Source organism: Schistocerca serialis, chromosome 2 (genome assembly GCF_023864345.2).
Source record: "Schistocerca serialis cubense isolate TAMUIC-IGC-003099 chromosome 2, iqSchSeri2.2, whole genome shotgun sequence".
Lineage (NCBI taxonomy): Eukaryota > Metazoa > Arthropoda > Insecta > Orthoptera > Acrididae > Schistocerca > Schistocerca serialis.
The window spans coordinates 1042414481-1042427987 of NC_064639.1; the positions used below are offsets into that span (position 1 = coordinate 1042414481).

Sequence of the window (13507 nt, forward strand, 5' to 3'; positions counted from 1 at the left end):
AACATTGTCAAGTGATATTTCACAGAACCCAAAGAAATTCTGGTTGTATGTAAAACTGAGGGTATCAAAGCAAAAGCTGAATTGATTAACTCCAGTTTAAAATTTTCCTTTATGAAGGAAAACCCAGGAAAACTGCCCCAATTTAATACTCGTACCACTGAAAAAATGAATGAAATAAGTATTAGTGTCAGTACTGTTGAGGAACAGCTGAAACCGTTAAAATTGAACAAAGCTCCAGGGCCCAATGGAATCCCTGTCGGATTCTATACTGAATTTAGGGCTGAGTTAAGCCCCTCTTCTCACTATAATCTATCGTAAATCCCTCGAACAGAAAATATTGTCTGGTTCTGGGAAAAAGGCACAGGTCACACCTGTCTATAAGAAGTGTAGTAGAAGTGAACCAAAAAACTACTATCCAATATCCTTAACATCAAACGTGAGGTATCTTGAACAGAGTGACCACCTCAATGTCAACCGGCATGGATCTCGGAAACAGCTATAATATAAAACTCGATTCACACTTTTCTCATGTGACATACTGAAAGCTTTGGATAAAGGCGATTAGGTGGGTGCCGTATTTCTTGATTTCCGAAAAGCATTTGACTGGGTACCACATCTATGCTTATTATCGAAAGTATGATCTTATGGAGTATCAAGTGAAATTTGTGACTGGATTGAGGACTTTTTGGTAGGGAGGACACAGCATGTTATCTCGGATGGAGAGTCCTCTTCAGATGTAGAAATAACTTCAGGTGTACACCAGGGGAGTGTGTTAGGACCCTTGGTGTTCATGTTGTATATTAATTACCTTGTACACAATATTAATAGTAAAATCAAGCTTTTTGCAGATGATGCAGTTATCTATAATGAAGTTCCATTTGAAAGAAGTTGTATAAATATTCAGTCAGATCTTGACAAGATTTCAAAGTGGTGCAAAGATTGGCAGTGGGCTTTAAATGTTCAGAAATGTAAAACTGTGCACTTCACAAAACAGAAAAATGTTCTATCTATGACTATCATATCAGCGAGTCACTGTTGGAATTGACTAACTTTTACAGATACCTGGCTGTAGCTTATGGGTAAAGCAGGTGGTAAACTTCATTTTATTGGCAGAATAATGGGGACGTTTTTATTTGTGTGGCCCACATGCAGAGTAAAAATACAGGAATATAACTTTAGTATAGGTATGTAACAAGAATACAGAAAGATAAAACTACACAAAACTAACTGAACATCAATATCCAAGTTCCTAATCCATGTAAGAGCAGTATCGTCAGCTTTAATGAGGTCGCCAACAACCCTGATAGGAATGCAATGGGCATTCATCTCTAATGTGCTTGACTCACTTCTTCGGAGTTCCACAGTCACAAACCAGACACTTTGAAGCACCCCAATTGTAAAGTGAGTCTGCGCATTGACCATGCCCAGTGAGAGCTCTGTTCAATTGGACCGACAGCTTCCTGTCGAGGTCTGTGCCAGCAGTATCGCAGTTATTCTTTCGGAACCACTCATGCTCTTCAGGATTTTCAATAAGATGACAATTCTGATCCCATAGGTTTCTTACCTAGATACTTCTGGCATCTAACTGTTCCATTTGCTGAGCGGTGAATGGAGTCTAGTAATTCCAGGTTCTTAGCTTGCGTTACTCTCTAAGACTTCACTTCTACGGACTGCGAGTAGATAGATGTTTCTGGGTGTTTGTCGGATTGTCCCACTTATTAACCACATAGTGTAGTGCAACTGGACATCAATCAAGTTGGTGTGACAGCTGTTTAGCTACACCTAGGCACAACATTTAGCTACTGAGAAGACCAGCAGAATGGATGATGTGGGCAAGGTATCTGCTGAAGCTCCCCATATCATAATATTGTTATGAGCTTTTATCTTGGCAACAGTATTTTCAAGATGTTTTTATGTGAAAGGGTGCAGTATATGGTGACACCAAGGTACTTAGGGTACGTGTTGTGGCAAACAGTGTTTCCATTAAGTTTAACTCTGAGCTCTGTGTTAGTTTTTTTGTTGTTCAGATGGAACGTACATACTTCAGTTTTACTTGTACTGGGTTTAAGTCTCCAATTTCTAAAATAGGAGCTCATAACGGCTAGATCTTCTGTGAAAATTGTCTCTGCTCGTCCGAGATCTTTGGTTCTACAAGCAAGACCAATATCCTCCATGTAGCAGAATTTTGTTGACCTGGTATTGAGGAAGTGCAATCAGTCTACAGAGAAGACTGCTTAAAAATCACTTGTGCAACCGGTTTTAGAATATTGCTCTAGTGTGTGGGACCCATACCAGATAGGACTAACAACAGGGGATATTGAATGTATATGGAGAAGGGCATCACAAATAGTTGCAGGTTGGTTTAATCCATGGGAGACTGTCACGGAGATACTGAAGGAACTGAACTGGAGGACTCTAAGATACACATGAACTGTCCCGAGAAAGCCTGTTAACAAAGTTTCAAGAAAACGCTTTAAATGATTACTCTAGGAATATACAAGAACCCACTATGCATTGCTGACATAGGGATCGTGAGGATGAGATTAGAATAACTGCTGCACACACAGAGGCATTCAAACAATAATTCTTCCCCTGCTCCATAAGTGAATGGAACAGGAAGAAAGCTTAATAACTGGTACAATCGGACATACCCGCTTCCACGCACCTCACACTAGTTTTTGGAGTATAGATCTAGATGTATACGTAAACAGAGAAGGAAGTTGGGTGGGGTCTTCCAATGAATTTCAATTATTATCCTGGGAAGAAGGGGGATGGGGTGGGGGGTGGGGGGGGCACATGGGCAGTTTGCAGTGATACTGACATGCAGCATGTCACCTTGCTTCACTGCTTACTGGATCACAAGGTTCTAACACACCAAGAAGGAAGTGCACCATATATTTGTAGAAGTTGCCAGTAACAAATCATTCTGAGAAAGGTTCCCTGTAAATGATGCTTTGCCAAGTGAAGATTGCAATGAGCCTTTTTGTTACATAAAATTTCTGACCTTTATTTGCTTTTCTTGTCTGTTCAATGACTTAGCTTTTTTTTTTTGTCTGGACCGTACTTCAAGCATCATGTCTCAACACCACTGTTGACGTATAATAGGAAATTGGGAGCAACTGCTGAACTTTCCACGAAATTTTATTGACAGACTGAGAAAATGGAGAATAAATTTTTCAAATATCTCATTCACGAAGAGAGACAATATAATCTGTACTAAAACTAATTTATTATGCTTCAACATGTTAAACATTGGTTCTGCGTATGTTTGTCAGTGTTGCTTCTGCAACAATACCCCCTCCCTGATTAACTGTCTAATGACAATCTTATCTCTTAAAATCGCTATGTACTGTTCTTACACAATTGTTTGCATATCAAATAGGTGTCAACATATACCTTCATCATTTCGAATGTTTCTATTATTGTTTTCAACATTTGGAGAAAAACCCAATTGCCGCACTCATGTTCATTCTCCAACAGTAAAGGATATGGTGTGCATAAACAATAAGAAACATCTTTTGTTCTTCACAAGAGACTCCAAACAGCTAGGGAAAATAATGGTTTCTCTCAGCAAGATATATGGGATAGTACCTCTGAGTCGTCTGAGGTAGCACTGATGGTTCATTCCTGTAAAACTTATTCCAGACAAACTTTATACATACAGGGATCCAGTACGTAAAAAACTCGAGTTTGCTGATTTCTCATAAAAATTTATTCCCAGTTACCTTCCTTCATACTGTCATTCAAATTTGCTTTATTCCAATTAACTATTCAAGTAATTATCTTACTGTTGCTGGTGTCAGTCACTGAATTATAAAGCCCTTCTAGAATGTACTGTTTTCTATGTATGTAACATAGAACTGCAAAATTTTCTGGGGGGGGGTTTGCTGAAATTGTTGAAGCAACCATGTACTCTCACACATTTCCTCATCGGAAATTACCCTCAGCCCTGTGGAAACTGCTTGTTACGGTGATGTTTGTCTCATATTACATGCTACTTTCACATAAGCCTGTGTTTTAGATAAAGATATTTCAGCAATGGCAGAGGTGACTGTTCACAAACATTTATTCAAGAAGCTGCTGAATTTAACCCACCACTCTCACAAAAAGTGATTAAGGCACAAACTGCAAGAAAATAGCTAGTCTTACTTATTGGGTCTTCAGTTTATTCATGAAACGTGATGTAACTACAGTAAGCACAACACATCCTGTATTTAAAAATTCTTTCCTGTCATAAAACCACCACATGGAGTTTCTTCTGTATCTAAAATTTATTCTACTTTAAATTATATCTGTAATAACTTTTTATATTGAGACCTTAACTTGCTGAATGTGGCAGCAGCTGCTCAAACAAAATACCTGTGTGAGATTTGTCGTTGTGGAGGGCAGCTCTCCTGCCGATGAAGGGGTGAGTGGACGCCTCTGTTGAGCTGCTGCAGCTGCTGCACCTTGCTGGATTAAATTTGCGGGGTAGACGCCCCAAGGAGCAACCCCGTAATATTGGGGCACAACTGTTGGCCCTGTTAAATAAAATACAATAGGATTCAACATATAAACAGATATATGAAGGACATTACCTTGTGTCATAATGGCTTCACCATTATTAACAATCACCAATCTTCCAAACCAGAGCATATATAACAGAAATTTGCATTAAATAGCAGAAAATCGATGGAAAATTTTAAACAACTGGTCACACTTACAGAAGACTAAAAATGTGCACAATTATTTACCCACTTCTCTCTGGCTCCTGCAGTCAAATGCATAGTTTCTAAGTTATCTGAACAACAAGGTCATCGTGTTCCAGGTAGGTGCACATAAATACAGTTATCAACAAAGTTTAGTTTATACTGGACAGGTTGACCTGACCAGGTACAAGACGATACGAGATGCCACCAAAAGAGTTGAATTTAACAGAACTAAACAGGCTTTGTTCCATTTTAGTGATTTCAGCTGTTTCACAATGCCACCAACAGGAACATCTATAGCATTCATCTATGCAATGGTGTGAGAATTAAAGTGTTGCTGTACTCCTAGATTTTTTCTTTGCAAACAAACTTTTGAAAGCGGAATCCAGCATTTCTGCTTCTGCTTTACTACCTTCAATTTCAGCAATTTCAGTTCCCATATCACCCACGAGTTTCCCGATACATCTGATAAGATATATGTATATAACCACAATCTCTTTGGGCCTTGTTGGCGGTGTTTTTATAAGATCCTGCTACAGTAGCTGTTGAAGGCTTCACAAATCGCCCTTTTTACATAATCTTGTTTCGTTTAGTACCTCTCCATCTACAGCCCCACCCTGTTTTAAACCTGTTGGACAGTATTCACTGTTTCTTCAGAAGTTTCTTTACAATGACTATATAGAGGGTAACACTCGTCACGACGTCATGATCTGTTCTACTAAGTATATATCTTGTATTTACCCAGGGCATACCTTGTATTCACCCAGCGCATTGTCAATTATTCTACTAAACTTGAGATACAGTTCTTCTACAAGCTTCTGCTCAGAAGTAAATGTCTGGAGTTTCTCTTTGAGATACGACACATCTATCAAGGTTACTGAAAATGTAATTAATCTTTTTACTTGTTTTAGTTGCCCTATGCAGCTTTGCAACATTGTTGGTACAATTGTTTCACGGTCACTGATACCAGTTTCAATGAGAATATTGTCTAAGAGCTCAGATTTATTTGTTGCCATTATATATATTTCCACTGCCAGTGAGCTTTTGAACTATTTATTCAAAGTAATTTTCAAAGAAAACATGTATTATTGTTTTGCAATGTGTCTTTGTCAAACCTACCACTTACAAAACTGTAACTATCTGAGGCACTCATTGGGTGTTTAATATCTCCGACGACAACGACAGTTTAATAGGAGAATATATGTACTAGTGACAGAATTTTTCAGTTACAACCAGAGGTGAGGCCAAATGGTCAACAGAAATATTCAATTATAAGTTTATGCCCACCCTTAATACTGAGTCTTGCTCACACAATGTTGCATGTAGCTTCAATTTTTATCTTGACAGATCTGAGCTACTTGTTTTTTGTGGCAAAAAAACCATCTCCATTTTCTGTTAACCTACACTTTTTATACACACTCAGATTTGCTCCAAAATTCTCAGTGCTATCGATTTGGGGTTTTAGCCAACTTTCAGTATCTATTATTACGTGAGCTCCATTGGTCTTTAAAAGCGGTTCAAACTCTTGAAACTTCATTGCAGAAGTTAAGATATCAAAGCGAACATTTTATGTGAAGACATTTACAAAATAAGACTTACTCTTTAGAAAGGTTTAGACTTACAGTACACTTTACATTTCCCTCTTTTATGAAGCTAAGAAGAATCCAATCCTCAAAACACTTTAAGCCTGCACTATTGAATATTACCATTCTTTAAATGCATGAACATAAATAAAAAAAGGGACTTTACATTACCAACATATAATGTTACAGGCAGATTTCTCTAAATAGACACATTATATGAGGGTGAATAAAACATACCGGAATTTTTGTTTCATGAACTTTTGTAAACTAGTGTGAAGTGATCTCTGCTCATTGTTGTTTTCACTTCCAGTGATTGTTCTCTACAACTAGAATGTTGCTGTACCATTTCCCCAGTAATAATAACAATGTCAGAGCAAGAGGTACCGCAATCTGTTGTGCAATACATTATAATCAAGTTTCTCGTAACAGAGGGCATACGACTGTGCAAGATTTTAAGACAACTTGCGGCACAGGTCAAGGACAACATTCTAAAAAAGGACTGAAGTGTACACATGGCACAAACAGTTTTTTAGGGGTCAAGAAGTAGTTGAGACTGCGGCTCACCAACATCGCCCAAGGACCAACATGCCTGAAGAGAATATTCACACTGCTAGCCAGCTTATTACAGATGATCACTGAATGACTGTTGCGAAAATTGCTACTGAGGTCACAATAATACATGGTAATGCTATGGTGGTCACTACTGACGACCTTAGATTTAGATAAAGGGTCTCTGTAGGTGCCTCGTTTTTTCACCACGAAGCACAAATTTCATTGTCTAGGGGTGTGCAAATGACTACTGACAGGCTACGAAACAGAAGGGGAAATTTTTTTTGCACTAGGCACTGTGATCTGCAATGAAACATGAGTGCACCACCATTATACCACAAGGTAAGGGGGGGGGGCCTCCATGAAATGGCACAAAAAGGGACAAATATGCCCCTGTCGAAGGAAAAATCTGTCCTTCCATGGAGGAGATTCTTGCAACAGTCTGTTTTTATTTTTTAAAGTAGTTTTTCTCATTATTTTCTCCACAAATGCCATACTGTGAATGCTGGATACTACTGACAACTTCTGGACCAAACAGAATGTGTGTACTAACAGAAAAGGTGCGCATTTCCCATTTGGGAAGCGATTGTGCTTCCACAATGATGACAGGTGGTGGTTTTGTTAAGATTTACTTCGTCAAAGAGGAGTTCTAACCACAGTATTTCTGAGTTACCAGTAAATTACTCCTGTGTGCTAACGATATAGTAACTGTCTCATGTTGGTCCAATGTGACCACAACCATTTTACGTTGCTAAGGGCACATATTATTATTATTATTATTATTATTATTATTATTATTATTAATTACTACTACTACTACTACTACTACTACTACTAATAATCCGTATTTATATTTTGGTTATATGTGTCACTTTTCAGTTTGATTAAAGTTACATGGGCATTTATGAGGTACATAAAAGACACTTTATTTGCCTTCAAATGTTAAGATTTTTGTCAGTGTGCAGGGTGAACCCAGACTCTACAGACAAAATTTTCTAACTTTTTCCAGGATATTTTCTGAGCATCTTGATATCAGGGACCCTTGGCCTCCAGTGGCTCATTACAGAGTAATTGCATTTCTTTTACTTTAAACTTCCAATTATCTTTTTATCTATGCTGCACTGAAAATATCTGTCAAACAGTGTGAATGGTAACAGTATACACCATGCGTCTTGTTTGGGAACAAACTTGTTCCAGTTACTTATGGAACTTGCTGCTGACAACAGTAATGCCTACTTTACTCTTTGCCCTCAAGCTGCATTCAATATTGCTTGGTTCCATCTCAGGTTTATTTTTCCCAGTAGCATTCTTATTATATTAACACTGATATACAGCACTATTGATATGTTTACTGACGGAGACTTGGCTTATGTGCAACTTTTTTGTATGAGTTCACTCAATGCAATGAATGAGTGGCACAACCACACATCTGGGCTGTCCCCATTGTGCCACCAGCCACATCACAGTACTTTTGTTTCAGTACATGCGTTGTTCACTTTGGAGATTGCATATTACAGGCTTTATCACTAATGGGAAGGCTATTTTCACGAAAGTGGTAACAAATGAAATAAATCTTAATTTAATTATAACTCTGTAACAAGGCACCAGAGACCACATGCCCTTTAAACTAAAATTTTGTTGTTTTGTATCTTTATCATTGTTTTAAGATTTCTTGTCGTATGACAATTGGTTACAAAAACCTTCTCCTGAACACAGATTTTTGGCATCCCTTGAAAAATTAAAATTAATATATTAAAGAAAATGTCAAGATTAAAAACAAATCACAAAAAAAGAAAATTAAATGTCTTCTCTAATACATTTCAACAAAAAATTACACAGTTTAACACCTCCACCATTACCACAAAATTTATAGTCATAAGCCAGTAACAGAAACCATCTGATATTGTTTTGTGCACTTAAGAATGTAAAAACACATTTAAAAACCGACACAGCAGAATGAACAATTCATCTGGATCATTCAGAAGAACAGTATTTACAAGAGGAAGTGTGATGATGATGAACACTTCATGAAGTTACTCACAGACAGTAGTGCCAACACTATCACACAAGATGTAAATTACGTATCAGGTTCAAAACTGGGGAAGAGACTAAAAATATTAATTATTTAGCAAGGCTAAGTACAAGCAGTATTTGTACATAATGAGAGTATTTGAAGCATAACTGAAGGTGAACAAGGACATAATTGCCTCTTCCAAAGTGTACATGTCAAATTACAAATAGCACAAGATTAAAATTTACATGCAAACCAACAAAAGTAGGAAACAGGTACTGTTGGAGGTAAAGCAATAAGAGCGAGTCATGCCTGGACAGTTCATCAGTATAGCATTTGCCTGAGAAGGACAGATGATCTACGCTTGAGTCCCAGTCTGGTACACAGCTTATATTGCAGAATGAGACCAGATCCAGGACTACATTAATTCAAGAGATTTTAGTGGAACCTGGCAGGAATACAGTACCCTCATGTGATCACCAAATGAACTATAACCTATTATCAGGACACAACTGCTTCCTTTGTACAAGGCATTATTAGATATGTATGGTTACAGCACTGACTACAGCAATCTTAAGTAAAAAAAAACAAAGCAATTTACTACATTTTTATTGTGAGCTGTATGAACATAAAAAAATTAATTCTCATTTTAATTGAAGTTTTACAGTCCACACAATGATACTCATGGTTGCTTAATTGTGGTATGCACCGTTCAATGCATATCGAGTGTGTATCCCTATCACTTCCAAGCAAAATCAATTAGTTAAGAAGTATAACAAACTGTCCCCAAAGTAAATGTATTGTGGTTCAATGTAACAGTTTAAGATTCTGTTTTTTAAAGATAGTGCATAATGAAATATATATATATATATATATATATATATATATATATATATATAGGGAAACATTACACGTGGGAAAAATGTGTGTGTGTGTGTGTGTGTGTGTGTGTGTGTGTGTGTGTGTGTGTGTGTGTGTGTGGGTGTGGGCGCGCGCGCGCGCGCGTGGCAGTGTATACCTGTCCCTTTTTCCCCCCTAAGGTAAGTCTTTCCCCTCCCAGGACTGGAATGACTCCTTACCCTCTCCCTTAAAACCCACATCCTTTTGTCTTTCCCTCTCCTTCCCTCTTTCCTGATGAAGCAACCGTGGGTTGCGAAAGCTTGAATTTTGTGTGTGTTTTTGTTTGTTATTGTCTCTATCAAAGTACCAACACTTTCGTTTGGTAAGTTACATCATCTTTCCCACCATTTCATGTCTTACTCCTGCTTAAGGGTGGTGGTGGTGGTTCTGGCAGCAGGTTTCTTCTTCAGATAATATAGCTGAACAATTCCATTCATTTGTAGTTAATATTACAATCCAGAATGCATGTGGCTGTATAGATACTATACTTAATAAAAAGGAAAAAAAAGTCTTTAAATACTACAAAAACAGAACAACCGCCGTAGCCTTCATCACAGTTTTCATGTAAACAAAGAAAGTTGACATCTACTTTTGTTTTTTCTATCGAAACAATTTTTTTTTGTTTCATCTCTGTTCCTTAACATATATTACATTTGAACAGTCCCAACATCCACGTACTTTTATCTTCTTAATCTGCGAGGATTTAGTTTTTTGAAACATTGGTTTCTTTAAGCTTGGTTTAGAAAAAAGCACTTTTTTAAAATCCCATTTGAATAATTATGTATTATGAAGCTTCTGTAGCTGGTAATATAAATCTTTTTTCCGCAAACTTCGTAACTGGCAAGTTCATTGACGAGTTTCATTGTAAGATTATAGATTTGAAGTACTAATATTTCTGTGTAAGAGGAAGGAATGTCCTCTAACAAAATTCACTTCTTGTTAGATGCACGCATTCTGATATTATTTTAGGCCACATTTCTTTTGTTAAGAAGCCTTCTAGGATACAATAAAAACAAGTAAAGGGCACTGATATTTTTGTAGTGTAAAGCATAAACACCAAAAACTGAATAATATACAAAATACTGACAAAAATGTGATTGCCATTGGGGGATATTAAAATTCTCTCTTAAAGCAAACTAAAAATTAAAATGACACCAAGTATCATGATACAATGTATGACTATACCCTCACTCTTCTATTTAATATGATGAAATTTATGAATTGTTTGAAGATTCCAATATTAAAACACAAGGAAACAAATAACATGGAAAATAAAACCTCACCTGCAATAAGTGTTCCAACATAAGGCTCTTGGGGTGCATTTATCACATAAGGTGCACTCGTAAATGCTGCAGCAGGGGCAGCCAGCCCTGCAAAGAAACACTTAAAATGATCTACAAGATAGCATTCACTTTCATTAGGTCTCTCTGCATTCAGATCCAAAGTCTGTTACATGTGTTCTGAAAAAAACTGCTCCATAACTGAAAATTTAAAACAGAAATAAAATATGGGCAGCTGAACCAGTGAACGAGCTTTGATAAATCTGAAATGGCTGATAATATCATGGGCTGAAACTTGGGTAGTCATTTAAATGTCTTGAAAAATTGATTTCTTATGGCAGTCATGTGATCCTGCATGGAGTGTATTACAGACCAGCATAGAATATTTAGGTCTTAAATGAGTGGTTTAAGGGTAACGTAGTATATGAGTTACATTTTATCATCTAATTAATTTTTTTTAATAACTATGCAGTCCAGGTACAGTCTCAGTTGTGTCTCATTTCTCACTTTATGAAGGTTAAAGCAGAAATCAATAATATATATATACTGAACTTTCACATGTACAACTCTGTAGCACCATCTGTGAAATTTCAGTAATGCAACTGCTAAGACATTCTACACTTATTGTTACTGGTGCGCACAACTGTTATGGAGTCAACATGCTACTTCAAGTAAATGTAACTAAACAAATAATTTGAAAATGGATATGTACAATTTCACCGGTACACAAAATATGTACAATATAAGTAACATATGAGGAAAATGAAAATTTGAAAATGTTAGCATTTCTGGTCTTTAAGTTTCTGAGTAAATCAATTAATTGTTTACAATATGTACAAGTCAACAGCTTTCCAATGACAAATAGACCATAAAAAAGGAGGCAGTAGATCTTACATTTACTATGAATGCTGTACACTTCATTCCTATGAACTGGTTTTAAAAGATGAAAAGATTTTTCTAAACTCTTTTTAAGAAGGACCCTGAAAGTTTAGTGCAGAGTAACATTAAATTAAAACTGTAAACTCACCAAGTTGCTGCTGCTGTTGTGTTGCTAGGTACTGTTGTTGCTGCAAGAGCAACTGTTGAGGCGTAGCTTGTTGCTGCTGCTGACTGCGGAACAGTTGCTGTGAATAAATAAATTACTGTTAATAGCTTGAAGACCACGCACTGTTCTTCAACATCCAGTAATTTAAACTGTAATATTTTAGGTGCTACCCATATTATTATTATTGTGTGTTCCTGTTCTAGATGCCACCTTACGTATGACATTAAGCAATTATGCTCAGAGTGACTGATGAAAGCATTTTATAGAACATATTTGCTAAGATACGTTGAACACAATTGAATCAGATGCGCTAACACATTTGTGGACACCAAAATTATGTACTCACAATGGTCATGGTCTAGAACAGATTGTCTAAAAATGCAGCACAATATGAAACCAACTACGGAATGTTTTCCCGGCTGTGTACTGTATTTGAGTAACTTTGGCAGTGTAACATATTACAACAACTTTACAATTTTTTTGATAAATATGCACTAACTGCAAACCACCTTGTTTTAAATACAAATGCACCTTAGAATACTATCAGGCTTAGAGAGAGAGAGAGAGAGAGAGAGAGAGAGAGAGAGAGAGAGAGAGAGACTCACAAGAGGAGCGCTCGAGGCTGGGATGGTGATCAATCAATGTACTGAACTGTGATGCACAGGGCGATTATAATGGAACTTTAACTACCTGAGCCAGTGTAGGTAAAAAACTATTTACCGTACTGCACAAGTACCCAACTTCATAAGAATGACGTTTAGACTGCGCACAGCAGGACTTGCACTCTTAGTAGTGTTGGTTTCATGACTTGACATTAGGCACTGGTACTGGTACGGTAACACAGGGAGGAACTCTGATTCCCAGGACCAATGACATGCAGTGTGAACGGCACACATTACTGTGATCTGCTTCACCAACACTGATTCCTGCCGTATGGGAGAGAAATGCTTTGCACTCAACTGTTTTGATGCACAATAAAGCTCCATTTCACAATGCTCGTGAGGTCACTCGGTTACTCCATAACACATTTGGAGAAAAGTGAATCATTGGCTCATCATTTCAAACTGCATGGCCACCAAGATCACCAGATTTGAACCCGTGTGATTTCTGGCTGTGGGGTTACCTGAACAATGGGTTTTACAAATAGGACACTAACACATGTTGGAGGTTGAAGATGAGCATAGTGAGGGATGTAGCCAAAATCTCAAATGAGAATGTTTCAGCCAGCAGCAGAGCAATCTCTAGTATGATTCTAAGATGTCATGGATGCACAGTCATCACGTTGAGCATCATTTGTTACCTGGAACATGAACATGGTACGCAAATAACAAACGTTACCCTGATATGTGGAAATTAAAATGTGTTTCTTTTAACTGTTTATTCAATATATCTATTCTGCGTGTCCTTACAAATGTTGCCACAAAGTTTCACTGTACTACAGTCACTTGTTT

General features: G+C 37.2%; 1 protein-coding gene across 3 annotated transcripts in view; it reads right to left on the bottom strand.

Moving 5' to 3' along the window:
* LOC126458466 (pumilio homolog 2) overlaps positions 1-13507 on the bottom strand; it is a 642319-nt gene that overhangs the window by 61276 nt on the left and 567536 nt on the right. For all 3 annotated transcript variants that reach the window (XM_050095538.1, XM_050095540.1, XM_050095539.1), the window contains 3 exons: positions 12039-12135; positions 11015-11101; positions 4360-4520 (listed from right to left, as the gene is read on the bottom strand). In XM_050095538.1, coding sequence (XP_049951495.1) covers positions 4360-4520; positions 11015-11101; positions 12039-12135 — 345 coding nt within the window. The remainder of the gene's footprint in view (positions 1-4359; positions 4521-11014; positions 11102-12038; positions 12136-13507) is intronic.